The 16731-nt window shown below is 52.0% G+C and overlaps 1 protein-coding gene across 2 annotated transcripts in view; it reads right to left on the bottom strand.

Annotated features, from left to right (window-relative positions):
• Positions 1–10334: 10334 nt before the first annotated feature.
• The window catches only part of LOC102872200 (WD repeat-containing protein 1-like), a 46603-nt gene continuing 40206 nt past the window's right edge, over positions 10335–16731 (bottom strand). For both annotated transcript variants that reach the window (XM_006893574.1, XM_006893573.1), the window contains 5 exons: positions 15459–15546; positions 12747–12854; positions 12199–12372; positions 11657–11801; positions 10335–10473 (listed from right to left, as the gene is read on the bottom strand). In XM_006893574.1, the coding sequence (XP_006893636.1) occupies positions 10367–10473; positions 11657–11801; positions 12199–12372; positions 12747–12854; positions 15459–15546 (622 nt within the window). In that variant the 3' untranslated portion in view covers positions 10335–10366. The remainder of the gene's footprint in view (positions 10474–11656; positions 11802–12198; positions 12373–12746; positions 12855–15458; positions 15547–16731) is intronic.

The following is a 16731-nucleotide window of genomic DNA, read 5'->3' as shown; positions in this document are numbered from 1 at the left end:
CCACAGTTCAAAGGTTTCAATTTTCCTTCTATCCTCCCTAGTCATTGTCCAGCTCTCTGATGCATAGCAAGTTATTGCAAAGACCATGGCCTGTATCAGGCACACCTTAGTCTCCAGACTGACATCGTTACTGTTCAGTACTTTGGAGAGGTCTCTGACAGCAGACTTTTCCAATGCAATTCTTCTTTTAATTTCCTGGCTGCTGTTACCTAGACTGTTGATTGTAGAGCTAAACAAACTGAAGCTGTTAAAAATCTCAATCTCTTCACCATCTGTCATGATGCTGCCAATCGGCCCAGTGGTGAGACTCTTTGTTTTCTCGATTTTGAGCTTCAACCCATACTGAAGGCTGCAGTCCTAGACCTTCTGCAGTAAGTGCTTCAGGTCGTCCTCAGATTAAGCAAGAAGGGTTGTGTCCTCTGCGTAATGCAGGTTGTTGATTAATCTTCCTCCAATCCTGATGCCACATTTCTCCTCCTAGAACCCAGCCTCCGATGATCTGTTCTGCATATAGATTGAAAAGGTATGGAGACAGGACACATCCTTGACACACACCCTTCCCAATTTTGAACCATGCAGTGTTTCCTTGCTCTGTTCTGATGACTGCCTCCTTGTCCAAGCATAGGTTTCTCATTAGCATGATCAAGTGTTCTGGGTTTCCCATTCTTCTCAGAGTCAGCCACAGTCTGTTGTGATCCACAAAGCATACGGTAAGAGTGGATAATAAAGACCATTGCTTTGAAAGAGATGAAAGAACTGTCTAAAATGAATACATGCTTAGGCATTATACATACAACAACAATCCAGAATAAGAGATAAATCATTGTGAAGGGAAGTGGGGGCAGGTGGGAAGGTAGGTAATTGTGCAACAGTGAGTATTTTAAAAAAGTGAACTGGGGAGAGGAAAGGGAGGAGGGTGAGGGGGTAAAATGTGCAACAATAAATGAATGAAAATCTAACTTCTCTGTAAATGTTTGTTAAAATCACAATTGAAATAAAATTTTATTTTAAAAAAGGTCGTGTCACAGACTTTTAGCCTCTAAAACTGTGAGCAAATAAATGCCTGTTCTTTGAAGTCTTCCTCTCTTTTAAATGTATGTTACTGCAGGCCTAGCTAGTGGAGACAAAGATTAGAGAAAGTTTCACCAGTCACGTCAGCAAAAGCCAAAGAAATGGCACATCCGTGTGCCTGTGGGGGGGTCTGCAGGACGAGCCCCTTACAGTCAAGGATGTCTGCACCTGCCACTCCGGACAGTGATCAAGCAGCTCCCCTCCCAGGCTAAAAGTTGCCACTGAACTTGGACAAAGCTGACTACTGGTTTATTTTGATGTGAGTCGTCTATAACCTCCGAACAGTACCAAATGTTTTCACATCTCGCGTTCACGATGATGCAATAATGGAAAATAGAGGGAAGGAAGGAATGGCGGGAGGGAAAGAAAGGAAGGGAAAGACAAGGACGATAGGAATGAAGGAGGAAGAGAGGGGAGGAAAGAGGGGAGGGAGGAAATGTGGGAGGATGGAGAGAAGGAAAACAAGTTGTTGCTGCGGCTAAGTGCCATTGAGCGAGTCCTGACTCTCTGATGACCCCATCCATGGACGCAGAGCCACCCTGATCAGGTCTGTGTCAGCCTGTGTCATCCCCACAATCTCCGTGGAGAGCTCACTGTGCAGCCTGTGTGTCAAGCCATCTCGGGGACAATTAGAGAAAAGGTGTCCACGTTTCATATAATTCGAGACATGCTTCTTGACCTGTGTACCACACATGGGGTAATGACCTGTCACAACCAGGGAAGGCCAGTGGTCAGTGTCCCTGCTCCCCCACCGCAGGCTCAGAGGGACAGCCACTGAGAGAGCCCCACAGAGCCCCTCTCTGGCACACGCGGGACGGGGCCCACTGGCAGGGAAGTGGTGGAAGGAGCTACCCTGACTCTGCAAAAGGAAAGGCTTCACCTCCAGTCTGTCCTCTTCAGCTTTATATGGGCTCTTTTTCCCTTCATAGCAAAGCCTTTCATGATGACAAAGTTGACAACATTGAAGTTGAGTATATTGAGAAGGTGCAAGAAAAAAAGAAATTACAAGGGTCAGTTAAGTACAGTTTCCTATGACAACAAATTAACGCCAAGAGCTTTTGGGTAAGCTGCCCCTGGGTTACAAATGCCTGGCTAAAGTACAACCTGGTATTCTAATGCTATTCCATAAAGTCATAGTAAAAAATCTAGCTCAGTTACGCTAAATGAACTCAGTCCCATAAGTACAAACACTGTAACAGGCCATTATCATAGAAGTAGATTAGTAAAAGGTGTATGAGGACCCCAGGTGGGGAAGGTAAGAGCAGAAGGGTGAGGATGGGTGGGAGGAAATCGGAGCAGCACAATTTGACAGATAGAGAGAGGAGGGGGTTAAGGAAATGCGAAAGATCAGGCGGGATCTGGAAAGACTGGCCAATGGTGGATGTAGTTCAATGTTTATTAATTTTATAAAATATAATGAATCAGAATGATTGTATGAAACACAACGTGAATGAAGGATAGTGTGAAACAATGTATACAAATTTTGTAAGCAAACAATACAAAATTGAAAAAAATTTCTAGTTCAGGCAGCAGGTGGAGCAGTGGCCAGGCAGCCGACCTTCTCGAAGGTTCTTGGATCCCTGTAGCCCAGCAGGCACCTGGCACATGCCCGCCCTGCTGCCAAGATGCCCAGGGGAAGGTCGGCTTGGCCGTGGTGGAGGGAAGGAGAGAAGAGATTGACAAGGCTGCCCGCGAAACCTGATCATGCAAAAGTGGAAACGAACCAAAGGTAAAAGGAAGATAAATCGTGAGATTAAAATGGTGCAAACAAAAGGGAAGGCAGGCGGAAGTCACTCACCAAGGGGTCAAAGGCTGATCTGCAGACCAAGGGTCCAGGCTCTGGGGAAGCAGGAGGGAAAAACCAAATCTGAGTCATGCATGTCGACCGTGTCATAAGGGACAAGTCCCTGGAGAAGGGCACCAGGCTGGGTCGACAGTCAGTGAGAAAGAACTCTCAGAGCTGGCTGGACGGTGGCTGCAAGCACTGCAGGAGTGGACGGTTTTCTGTTCTGCTGTACACAGAGCCATTATGAACAAAATCAACTCAATGCCACTGAACGCGACCGCCACCACCGCATCTCAGCAGCGGCCCCGTTCTTGGACAGTCCACAGGAATATTTTCATCAACCCTTAGGTAAATTCAGGTTTTCAACAACTCTTGTTGCCGCTGTATGCCAAGTCAGAACTGACCCATAGCTGCTGACCCTCCAGCAGGTTTTCAGGGGCAGCAAATAATTTGGGAGGAGACTGTCTATCCTTTCATGGAGCAGCTGGTGGATTTGAACCACGTGCCTTTGGGATTGCAGTGCAGCTTCTCACCACGACATCAACAGAGCTCCCTTTGAATAGTTCCAGAAACCATTTTAACGGGGAGGAAATCTCACTTTAACTCAACTTTTTAAAGTGTAACATTTTTTTTAAAAGAGGTTGAAATCATTCTTTGGTGGTTTCCGTTGGGGGACATCCAGGAAGCAGTGGGAAGCTCTGTCTCGGTGGTCACCCCGACATTTCACTGAGGGTCTTTTAGATCCCCTAACACAGGGCCTCCATCACAGCCATCTGGAGTCATCGTCACACATTTCTATGGCTTAGTGTTTTCAATGACTTCTATTTCCACACACTTTTTAGTGGAACTGTGTGTTAAAGCAGCATCTTCCTCCTACCTCATGGAAGTGTGTTTATCTACAACATCCTTGGGGTAGCCAGTTTTCCTAACCCCTCTGAAGTGATGCAAAAGGTTGAATACCTGAGGGGGCAGGGCATACAATACTGAATTATGAATTAGTAGGACATAGGACAGTTTATCAGTAACTGAAGTTATAGTTGATAACCTCTTAAAGAAAATTTCCCCACATATTTAAAAGCCCAAAGTCATAGGATCACTGAGAACTGACTCCATAGTGGTGGGCTTTCTGGGATGTTTGTTGTGAACACTGGGTGACACCAGCATAGGGACTTTACTTACCGCTGATCACACACGATTCTATGATGTGCTCCATGTTGTTATGTGCCATCAAGTCGCTTGCAACTCATAGTGACCCTGTATACAATAGCCCTGAAGCCTTCTCTGTCCCATACCAACTTTACTCTCTGACACACCTACCCTCATTACCCTAGTCACTGAATTCATTCATTTCATCTATGGTCTTCCTCTATTTCTCTGTCCCTCCACCCTTCCAAGCATGATGCCCTTCTCCAAGGACTGGTCCCTCCTTGCAATATGCCCAAAGTATGTCAGACGAAGCCTCAGAATCCTTGCCTTCAAGTAGCAGCCTGGTTTCATCCTCTCCAGGACTAAACTGTTTCTTCTGGTATATTCAACACTCTTCTCCAGCCCTACAGCTTAAAGGCATCAATTCTCTATCATCCCTAGTAATTGTCCAGCTGACACATAGCAGCAAGCAACTGTGAAGACTATGGCCTGGTCAGGTGCACCTTAGTCTCCAGACTGACACTGTTGCTCTTAAGTACTCTGGAGAGGTCCCTGACAGTCGACTTCCCAGTGCGATTTGTCTCAACTTCCTGGCTGCTGGTACTGGTACCAAGAGGGTTGATTGCGGAGCCAAGCAAACTAAAGCTGTTAAAAAATCTCAATCTTTTCACCATCTATCATGATGCTGCCAATTGGCCCAGTGGTGAGAATATCGTTTTTATATGTTGAGTTCCAATCTGTATTTGAAGGCTGCAGTCCTGGACCTTCCACAGCAAGCGCTTCAGGTCCTTCTCAGTTTCAGCAAGCAGAGTTGTGTCATCTGCCTGACACAGATTGTTGATGAATCTTCCTCCAATCCTGATGCCACATTTCTTCTCATACAGGCCAGCTTCCCCGATGATCAATTCTGCATATAGATTGAAAAGGTATGGAGAAAAAAAATACATCCCTGACATACACCCTTTCCCAATTTAGAACTATGCAGTGTCTCCTTGCTCTGTTCTGACCACTGCCTCCTGGTCAAAGTATAGGTTTTGCATCGTTGTTGTTATGTGACGTTGATTTGCCTGCAACTCATAGCGACCCTATGTACAACAGCCCTAAACCCTGCTCTATCCTGTGTCAATCTCACAATCTCTGATATACCTACCCCGATTACCCCAGTCACTGAATCAATTCACCTCATAGAAGGTCTTCCTCTCCAGCGCTGTCCCTCCACCCTCCCAAGCATGACATCCTCCTCCAAAGGATTGGCCCCTCCATGCAACATGTTCAAAGTATATCAGACAAAGCTTCAGAAGCCTTGCCTCCAAGGAGCAGCCTGGTATAACCCTTTCTAGGATGAACCGGTTCGTTTTCTTAGCAGCCCAAGGTATATTCAATACTCTTCTCCAACACTACAGCTCAAAGGCATCAATTCTCTTTTTATCCTCCCTAGTCATTGTCCAACTCTTTGATGCATAGCAAGAGATTGCAAAGACTATGGCCTGTGTCAGGCGCACCTTTGTCTCCAGAGTGACAGCATTGCTCTTCAGTACTTTGGAGAGGTCCCTAACAGCAGACTTTGCCACCACAAAACATCTTTTAATTTCCTGGCTGCAGGTGCCAAGAGTGTTGACTGTGGAGCTGAGCAAACTAAAGCTGTGAACAATCTCAATCTTTTCACCATCCATCCTGATGCTGCCAATTGGCCCAGTGGTTAGAATCTTTGTTTTCTTGATATTGAGCCTCAATCCATATCGAAGGCTGTAAACCTTGACCTTCTGCAGTGCTTCAGGTCCTCCTCAATTTCAGCAACCAGGGCTGTGTCATCTACATAGCACAGATTGGTGATAAATCTTCTACCAATCTTGATGCCACACTTCTCCTCATAGAGCCCAGACTCCTGGATAATCTGTTCTGCATATAAGTTGAAAAGGTATGGAGATAGGACACATCCCTGGTGTACACACTCCTTCCTAATTTTGAAACATATAGTTTCCTTGCTCTGTCATGATGACTGCCTCCTGGTACAAGTACAGGTATCTCATTAGCATGACCAAGTGTTCTGGGATTCCTATTCTTCTCAGAGTCAGCCAGTTTGTTGCGATTCACACAAACGCCTTTGCATAATCAGTGAAACAGAGATAGACATTCCTCTGGTATTACCTGCTTTCAGCGAAGATCCATCTAACATTAGCTACAATATTCCTAGTACTATGACCCCTTCTAAACCCAGCCTGAACTTCTGGCAGGTCTCTGCTGTGCTGTTCCAATTGTTTTTGGATAATCTTCAGCAGAATCTTGCTTGCAGGTGATAGAAATGTTATTGTTCGATAATTTCCACACTGTTGGGTCACCCTTCTTTGGAATGGAAACAATCAGTTGGCCAAGTGGCTGTTCTCCAGATTTGACAGAATTTGGTGAGCACATCTAGGGCAGCATCTATTAGTTGAAATATGTCAACTGGTATACCATCAATTCCTGGGGCCTTATTTTTTGCCAGTTCTTTCAAAGCAACTTGAACTTCTTCCTTCATCACCATAGGCTCTTGCTCATATGTTGTTTCTTGAAAATCTTTTCTGGTCGTGCTAATAAGATGATTTCTTTTGGCACAATGACTGTGTATCTTCTAATGCTTTCTGGATCATTTAATATTCTGCCTAAAGCATCCTTGATTATAGCAACTTGAGGTTTGAATTTGTTCCTCAGTTCCTTGAGCTTAAGAAATGCTGAGTTCAGCCCTTTTGATTTTGACTCCAGCTCCTTGCACATTTCATTGTATTATTTTATTATCATCCTGCGCTGCCTTTTGAAATCTTCTGTTCAGCTCTTTAATATCATTGAATTCATCCCTCTGCCACAATCAAATGATCTGGGGTTCCCATTTTAAAGAGTCAGCCAGTGTTTGTTGCGATCCACACAGTCAAAAGCCTTTACATAGTCAAACAGACATTTCTCTGGTACTTTCTGCTTTCTGCCAAGATCCATCCAACATTAGCCTCATTTAAACCCAGCCTGCACATCTGGCCCTTTGTTTATGTACTGCACCAGTCATTTTTGGATAATTTTCTGCAGAATTTTGCTTGCGTATTAATTATATTGTTCAACAATTTCCTCACTGTCGGATCATCTTTCTTTGGAATGGGAGCAATTATAGATCTCTTCCAGTCAGTTGGCCAGCTGTTTGTTGAAATGTTAACTGGTACGCCGTCAATTCCTGGGGCCTTGTTTTATGCCCATTCTTTCAGAGCAGCTTGAACGTCTTCATCACCACAGGTTCTTGCTCATACGTTTCAGGAAATTAGCTACCTTTATTTCCTAGAGGTAGAATCTGATACACGGAGGTAGGCACTCGTAATGGCCCTCAGCGTGGAGCCTTGCCTGCATCAGTCTGCATGGTTTAAAATCAGGAAAGGTTTGCTGGACCCTTTCACACACTTAAACATTTGTATACATACACAAAATCTGTGTACCAAACACAAAAGTTGGCTGAGTGTCGAGGACTTGAATCACTTACTGAAGATCAAAGACTACAGACTTTATAAACTATATAAACGAAATGTAATGAAAACAAGTCCACTAGTCTATAACATCAGTGGAGGAGATCCAAGTTGTCAAGGATTTCATTTTATACGCATCCAGAGCAATGTGATGCCTCCACCTTGCCTCCAACACTGACCTTGGAAGCTGCGTGGACCAGACGACTCCGGCCCGAGATGGAGAAAGGTCGTGAGACTGTGTCATGAGCAGGGCACACGTCTTGAGTGCAGATTTTCTGGGTTTGCTACCACAGCAGAGACCATCCTGTGGTGACTAACGTTAGGGCTTTCTGTGTTCCAGCTCCTCGCAGCCCAGCACACGGCAGAGCGAAACACTGCCCGACTGTGCGCTGCGCTCAGCCCATCGCTCCTGAGCTCGCCCACACTGCTGCAGCCACCTTGGGTCCATCTCCTTGAGGGTCTTCCATTTTCCTGACCCCTCTACCAGCCAGGAGAACCTTCTCCGGGGACTGATCCAACATCCCCCAAGTATGTGATGCAGCATCTCATCATCGCTGCCCCAATGAGCATCCTGGCCGCACATTTTGCTTGCTGGTTACCTCACTTGGACACTGACTTTGTAAACATCCATAGGCATTTTGCCTTGTGTCACTGATGTAGAGTCTAACCTGCTCCTTACTGTGCACATCACCGTCCGTTACCTGTCCTTCAGGCAGTCCACGGCCTATCTGCCAACACCCCATTGCAAAGGCATCAGTGTTTTGGTCTTCTTGTTCATTATCCAACTATCACATATACACGAAACAACTGATGCCTTTGAGCTGTGGTGCTGGAGAAGAGTACTGATATACCATGGACTGCTAGGAGAACAAACAAGTTTGTCCTAGAGAGGGTTAAACCAGGATGCTCCTTGGAGACAAGGATTCTGAAGCTTCATCTGACATACTTTGGACATGCTGCAAGGAGGGACCAGTTCTTGGAGAGGAACATCATGCTTGGGAGGGTGGAGGGTCAGCGTAGGAGAGGAAGACCCTCAATGAGATGGATTGACTCAGTGACTGGGGTAATCGGGATGGGTGTGTCAGAGGCAGTAAGATTGGCACAGGATAGAGCAGGGTTTGGGGCTGTTGTACATAGGGTCGCTGAGTCACAGGTGACTCAAGCACACATAACAACATGAAACACAAACCCCACGGTTTGAGTCAGGCATCCTCGAGTCATCTGCTGCAGTCCCGTGGGGGCGGGTGGAAGAGGTCTTCCTTTCCTTTGCTGACCCTCCATCTTTCCAAGCAGGACGTCCCTCTCCAAGAACAAGCCTTGACAAACTACATTCCAAAGTATGAAAGACAAAGCCTTTTCCTCTCTGCCTCCGAGGAGCACTCCGGGTGCATTTTCCTAGATGCACCTGCTTGGTTTTTTAGCAGTCCAAGGGTACTCTTCTCCAGGACATCTCAAAAGCATCACTTTTTCTCCTGTCATCCTTATTCGTTGTCCAGCTCTGTGATGCTTAGGTGATTTAGAAGACCATGGCCTAAATCATGAACACCTCAAGTCTTTGAAATCCAGTTTTGGCTTTTTCCCCCTCTGGAATCTACATGCACGTTACGACTCACATCTGAAGGAGAACGTTGAACGATCCCTGGTAACGCAAGGTTAAGGATGCAGCACTGAACCAAAGCATGGGTGACTCAAAAGCCACTCTAAAACCCAAGGACTAGGAGGGTGTCAAGACTACCAGATTGACTGTTCACCTGATTATAAATGTAGTGACCAGCCTGGGTGACCATCCTGGAGCAGGAAGGTGGCATGACCTGGTCTTGCAGTGGAAGGGTCAGGATTCAGGTAGTGGCAGCTGTCCTTCACAACGTGATATATGTGACAGCCTGGGTCCTAGGCCCACCTCCCTCTGGAGGCTGCAGTGGTGAGGGGACCCTGGGAGCCACAGGGGTCCCATGCCGCCTCGCGCTGAGCCCGAGCCCCATCACAAAGCCATAGACCCACAGCCAAGAGAAAAGATATTTAATGATCTCTCAGACGAATCTCTTAAAGCGCTCAGTGTTTTTACAAGTGCAAGGGGGGATTGTTCTCAGCCAACACATACCAGTAATGCCAACAGACACGGCAGCACGCAGCACCTGCTGAAAAGCAACATGAGGTCTGGGGACAACAACTCTGCCCTGGTCCCAAGCCAGTCTTTGCTCCTGGTGGACAGAGGTGGGGGAAACGCAAAGGAGGAGAGGGCAAGTGTGCCCAGCTAACGAGGGCTGCCGGCCTAGAGACAGGCCCCAGCACACAGGCACGTGAACACCAACAGACATTGGTCAGAAACACAGAAAACAGCAACAGGAGCTCACCCAATCTCACGGTCAGAACGAAGCAGGGCAACGGATGAAGCCCATCTGGACTGTGTGTGCCAAGGGAGCGGGAGGGCAGCTCTCCGGAGGCCACACTGTGAGGCGTGCAGCTAGGGCCCACTGCATGGGGGCAGCTACACCAGGCAGGGAGAGGCGGGAGGTCCGCTCGCCGGCCTGCTCCCCTCCCTTGAGAACAAGCTAGAGAACAAGAACCATGGGGTGGGCTAACCCTTCTGGCCCCAGGTGGCCGCTGCCTTCTGGAATGTTCGCCTGGGCGGCTGGTTTAGTTAGGCTCCACACGTGGTTTAAGTGCTCGTTTTATTTCTCTTGTGCAAACGGTTACTGTCTAAAGCTCTCAGAAGGACATGTACAGACACAGACACCCTGTGGGGGACACCCTGTGGAGGCGAGGATGGTCAGCGGCCGCCTCCTCCCTGAGGCGGGCGGGGTGGGACGGGGGCAGGCGCGTCACAGAAACACGGAGGAAGAGTCAAGTTCAGTCCCTGATTCAGCCGCTTGGGGGGGCCTCAGTAGGTGATTGTCCACTCTTTGACGGAGGCATCGTGGGAGGTGGTGACCAGCGTGTGCTCGTCCAGCCAGGCCAGGCTGCTGACGTGGTGCAGCCGGTGGGCATCTGAGGGACAAGAGCACGGTGTCAAGAGGATCCCCCATCTCTGAGGGGGGGGTGTGCCTGGAGCATCGAGAACTGAGAAAACAGCGAGGGTGGAGGGCACTCGGACCCCTTCCTCCTCAGGCAGGCCGCGTCAGGGAGACGGCCTGCATGCTGCAGTCATCGACCACTCCAGATTCCGGCTGACAACAATGGCTGCACTTGGCCAACTGGCCTCTTAGCGCCTCCCCCCGGGGAGTGGCCTGGCTCACCCTCTGTCCCCACCCCCCATCCTGGGTAGCATGTGGCCCAGCTGCCAGGAACCCCCAGAGCTGCAATGTCCTTCCACACCACCACACTGACCCCTGACCTTAGTGTGGGGAGGACATCGTGTGCACACGTAAGCCTATGGCTCGGACCAGGAGCCATGTCGACTGCCCACAGCAGACAAGGAACAGGGCTGGTCTGTCCTCTCCCCTTGCGGCTCTCTCACATCACCTATGACCTTGACTCTCCTCCACAGCACCTCTGACCACTGGGTGTCCACTCAGCTCGAGACTGGGGAGATGGAGGCATGGACCCACGGGGCCTCAGAACACACCGAAGGGCACACTACCTTGAATAGGGCTGTGGGGGGAAACTGAGGAGAGGCAGATATAAGGGCCTCCCCGGGCTGTGCCGTCCAGGGGCCACCCGTCCCACACGACAAGAGTTTCTGGAAATGGGGCTGGTGCCACAGGAGGAACACTACTTGGTCAAATATCCTGCAGGCTGTCAGCCACACGGGGGCAGACTGCCCACCCTTCCCTCAGCGGGTAAATTCGAACACCTGCCTCTGGGCTGGCAGCGAGACTCCTGACCCTCCAGCTCCCCAGCACTCCTTGATTATTAGAGTAAGCCAAACAAATAAATTCTCAAGAATTTTTACTTCCTACTTTTCTGAACTTGTGATAACTCGGCTGCCAGAAACTTCTACAGTGTATCTGCAGCTCCCATCTGCCCAACTCCAGGGACGGAGAGCACATCCAGGCCACGTGTGGTCGTGAAGGAGAGGTGGGCAGGGACTCTCTCAGCTCAGAGTAGCCTACGTCAGGAGCCACTGCTCCCTTGTGGAAGGACACAGCTCTGGTCCCCATCAGGCCACCCACAGACACACAGGAAGCTGTGCCCGTAAACACTGGCCGGGGCAGCTGGGGTGCGAGATCACCTTGGATCTTGACTCTGGTCTCGGGGTCACTCAGGGTCCAGACGTACACCATCATGTCCATGCCACCAGAAGCAAAGTGCTCGTTGTCCGGGGACCAGGCCAGGCAGACAATCTTGGCGTGGTGCCCGTAGAATATGTTGTTCTCCTGGTTGTGGGGTGGAAAGAGGAAGGTCAGGGGGGTTCAGGCCGGAGCCCACACATCCCCCCGACCCCCCACAGCCCTCGGCCACAGCAGGACCAGCATTTAGAGTGCCAACAATGCTCTGGCAGCACCGGGGACCCAGGAAGCACCACGAGGTGGGATCCTGCCCTCTCAGTCACCTCCACAGTCCCTGAGCCCTGGGTCTCGTGGGAGACACCAGGCACAAATATCGGCATGGGAGCACAGCGCTAGGAGTTGGGCCTCAAGGGCCGCCCTGCCCCTCCCTGGGCAGGAACCTGTGAACCCCATGGAAGGAGAATCTGGCCCACAGAGCAGTGTAATACAGCCCAGGCTCCCGTCTAGGCCAGGTCTCCAGGCAGAGGGCAGGTGTCCCACTCACCGAGTAGCCGTCGGCCACGTTGAAGACCGTGACCACTTTGCTGGCATCACACACGGCGAGGAAGGCCCCGTCTTGGGAGTAGGCCAGATCTGTCACAGGGCCCTTGGCCTCCAGGAGCTTATCCTCTGGCTTCAGCGATGAACCCACGATGGAGTAGAGGCGGACATTCCCGTCCTGCGCAGGACAGGCAGGGGGTCAGCATCCCGCCTGCCCCCCACCACAGGTACCCCGTGTCACAGGAGTCACTAGGGTTCTGCCCTCTGTGGAAGCCATGCCTTTCTACTCCAGAAAGAGGGATGCACACCCCATCTTCAGCAGACCCCCAGTTGAGGATCACACCCCATCACCCCTGCAGAAGGACCGCCCACAGCAGCCAGGACGCTGGGAGCCACAGGCGAGTCGGGTCCTCCACCCTGTCATCAGGCTAGTTCTGGGGAGCACATCTCCACCTCCCATCTTCCCTCTGAGACGGCCTGGACTCACCCCAACCCTGGTATCCCAGAGCCCCACCGTACAGCCAAGTGGGAGGTGTGAGGGAAAGGGCTTACCGCGCCACCCACGGCCACCGTATCCCCCCCGGGGTGCACGGCCACCACCTCGGGCTCATAGTCAACGTTGACGCTGAAGCACTTCTTCTGGTCCTTGAGCAGCACAATCTACAAACACAACGCCAGTCAGAGGGCAGCGCCTAGGACGAAGCAACGGCCAGAGGGAGGGCCCCGCGTCCGCCCCCAGGACAGGTGCCATCTGCCAGGAAGGCAGGACTGTGTTTAGCGGTGGCGCTGAGCCACCTAACTGGGCCCAGTCCCAGCTTTGGGCCCCAAGTGATGCTTCGAGTTATCTGTTAGAAGGGGACAGGGCCAGTCACGGGATGGCCCTGCCACTACAGGCTGTTCTAGTTCAGTCAGACTACAGAAAAACCCTGTCAAAAAGGAGGGCAGGTACGGGACAAAATCTCAAATACCCAACTCCAGATAGGGTGACCCCTCAAACCAAAAACATCCCCAGAAGTCTTATTAAAACCAAATACGCGTCTAGTTTAACTGGTAATGGGGCAACAGCACCTCCGAACACGTCGACGGGAACCTCAGGGGCCAGGGAGCTGTGTGAGTGGGGGAGGAACTCCTCAGGCAAGGAGGAGGAGGAGGATGGCGGCCAATGAGAACAGCACCAGAGTTACAGGCTCATGCGTGCAGCACCGCTCAGGGCTGTCCTGTGCACGTTCCCAGCACCAATAACACATTACTGGTTGCTGACACTCCCCGTCCTGCTAAGCCACACCAGCTTCACGCTCTTGAGTCACTGAACTTGATCTCTGGATGTCCGCGCCCTCAGGAAGGCTCTGATCGCAGTGACCCTGCACAGCTGACAGAACCCTGCCCGGCCTGCACCAGCATCACCATCGTTGCTACGTCTGCGTCTCCGTTACAGACGCTGTGTCAGTCACCCCACGGATGCTGTTCCGCCTGTCCTCCTCTGACCGTTACCAAGAAGCCCTTTCTCCAGGGCCTGGTCCCTCCTGGTGACAATGACCAACGTGAAGTGACGGGTCACATCCTTGTTTCTAAGAGCTCTCAGGCTGTCGGTCCAAGACAAATGAGTTCTTCTGAAGTGCGCTGCATGTTCAACATCCTCTACCAACACCACAATCCAAAGGCTTCAGTGAGGGTTTCGTCTCTACTCCTCTGTCCATCCTCCGAAGCAAGCGCCCCGGCGCGGGTCAGGCCACTTCCGTCAAGAGCTGTGTTACATCTTACGGGGCCTTTTGCAGATCTGTCTGATCTTGACTGCAGAGTCCACGGGAGCTGACTGGGGATGCAGATCCTTTACAGCTTCACGTTTCCCCTTCTGTCAATGCTGCTAACGGGTCCCGTCCCGAGGACTGTGTCTACTGTGCTGTCACTACATGAAGGAAGTCAGACCGACACCAGCGGAGGACGTGACCACCCAGTTCTACCGGGCATTCTTGAACTGAGGTCTCCTTGTCCCTCATGGTGGAAGTGGGGGCAGGAGAGGCTAGGTCGGGGGCTAGAGGCAGAGGAGAGGCAGTGGCCCACACCGCAGGCTCCTGGGGAGGTAAGTGGACAGATCGAGGGCTCCAGCCCCTCTCGCCTCAGCCCTGTACTCTCGGCTGAGCTCCATCAGACACAATGTGAGGCTGTGCTGAGGAGTCACGAGCCTCAGGGACTTCGGGGGGTCTGGCTCTGTCCCACTGGCCAGAATCAGAGTATGAGCCTGTGCGAGGTGCCTTCTCTAGCAAACAGGTGACGGCGGCTACGCAGGTTCTGGGGAGTACCCAGCCTGTGTGGGGGCCCCTGAGCCTGGACACTGTTAGCCTAGCCAGGGAGCCCTGGCCTCAAAGGCAGACTGTCACCACCACTTTACAGGAGGAAATGAAGGCTGGGGGACACAAAGGGGCCGTGTGCAAGGCCCTGTGTAGGAAGGAGGACCGAGGCGCCTGAGCTCTCACTACGTGCTGCAGAGCACGGCCCTGAGCCTGGACGGCCCCGGCTTCCCAGACCTTCCAGAACTCTCCCTCACCATCCAGGCTGCTGGTGGAACCGCTTGGCAGGAAGTCCTTGCTATCTAGGACACAGAAGCCCATCCTCCTGAATCAATTAAGGTCAGAGGGCAGAGGTGGGTGGGGCCCGGCAGGAGCGCTTCTCAGCAGCCTGTCGCGGTGCCAGAGGCGAGGCTGCCGGCAGACGCCATCTGCTATGGAGGGAGTCCTCCAAGAAGTGGGCCAAGCCCGGAGCTGGGCAAGGGCGCCATGTTCCACGAATTCCAGAGCAAACGCAGGGTCCTCACAGTCTTCTGGCCAGAGCGCTGCCTGCTGGTTCCGCGGCCGTGGGGGCCGCAGCAGCCTCACCTGTACTTCCTGGTAATCCAGGTGAGTTTGCTAGGAAAATGAGAGCTCAGAGCGGCAGGGAACGCCCGAGGCCACACAGCTCCAACGGAAGGAGAGGCTTTGAATGTGAACTCGCACAAGGGTGGCACAGGCCCCGCGGGGTCACCTTCACTGCACAGCAGGTGGACAGGCCGGTGGCCCAATGTACCGAGGTGTCGGCTCTGCCCTTTACTGCGGCACACGTGGGTCCCATACAACAGCCTGTCAGTAGTACCTCAGTCTCCATCGCTAAGCTGGGGATGAGAATGCCAACGGGCTGGGAAGAGGCTGTGCAGAGCAGTGTCACGGGGGGTGTCAGGGGGGACTGTGTGCTCCCATTGCCGCTCAAGCCAGGATCCAAGAGGCCACTTACCTGCCCAATGCACACGACCACCGTGTACCCCCCGGGGCCAACGGCCACGCACTTTGGCTGAACGTCCAACTTCACCACGCCTTGTCCACTGATGGAGAGAGAAGACGGCACACGTCACTGAAAAGTGCAGGGGCTCGAGCAGGTCCTACACCCACTTAGAGCAAACACACCGAGGACAGTCCGTAACCTCTGAAGGAACAGTGTTACCCTGGGCCCTAAACCAGCCCACAGCCGTGCAGCTGAGATGCGGCTCAGTGCCCCCCCCCCGTTAGACTGGGAACTGGGCACCGGGGCTCTCTCAGCAGTGGTCCTCACAGACCTCGCCACACGTCAGAGGGTGGGCAAGTGAGAGGAAGATCCTCAAGAGACTGACCGACCCAGTGGCAGTCACAGTGGGTTCAAGTGCGCCGGAGAGGAGGACGGCACAGCGCAGGCAGGGTCAGCTCACAGGGTCACTGTGAGTCAAACCTGACCGGACGGCACCGACAATCCTTACGCATGCCAACTGCCAGCCCCTCCTTCTCAGTTATCCCTGGAGGGAGGCCTATAACGGACTCAGAGGCTGAAGAGGCAAACAGTAACTCATGGTGGGAGGCGGGTGGGGTGACGGGAAGTAACGGAAATGACCTTTCACCCTGGCTACCAGGGCTGTGCCCAGGCCACCCCACCTGTCTCGGCTTCTGTCTCCAACTCTTGACCACGGCCTGGCTCCCTTGGTGCTGATACGGCTGAGGTCTGACGCCCCCGCTGCCACGGATGGATCTCAGCAGGTGACGTTTAAGAAGAACCCACTCTCTCTGGGGACAGCCTGTCCTGACTCAACTACGGCTCGGGAAACACAGCCTAGGCAGGTGCAAAGATGCCTGAAAACTGACGTGAGAGGAGCGCCGCGGCCTGGCACACTTGGCCGTGCTCCGCTGTACTGCGCTTTGCACCCAATGTGCTTTTATGCCAACCCCATGCCAAGCAAGTCTACCCACAGTATTTTCCCAGCATGCACTCACTAAAAAGGGTGCTGGTGGCCTAATGGCAAGGAGCTGCACTGCTAACCCGAAGGCACACGGTTAGAATCCACCAGCCGCTCTGTGAAGAAAGATGGGCAATCTCCTCCCGTGTGGTTTACCGCCTGTGACACCTGTCAGAGGCTCACCCACTGGTTCTGACTTAGTGAAACAGCAGCAGTGCGCTCACTCCGCTCACTCAAGGCTCGTGTCCTGCTCTGGTTCTCTCTCTCTCTCTCTCTCTCTCTCTCTCTCTCTCTCTCTCTCTCTCT

Source organism: Elephantulus edwardii, unplaced genomic scaffold (assembly GCF_000299155.1).
Source record: "Elephantulus edwardii isolate Elephantulus edwardi_28Jun2011 unplaced genomic scaffold, EleEdw1.0 scaffold00129, whole genome shotgun sequence".
NCBI lineage: Eukaryota > Metazoa > Chordata > Mammalia > Macroscelidea > Macroscelididae > Elephantulus > Elephantulus edwardii.
The sequence above is the reverse complement of the archived record's forward strand: the minus strand, read 5'-3'. Positions and strand labels throughout refer to the sequence as shown.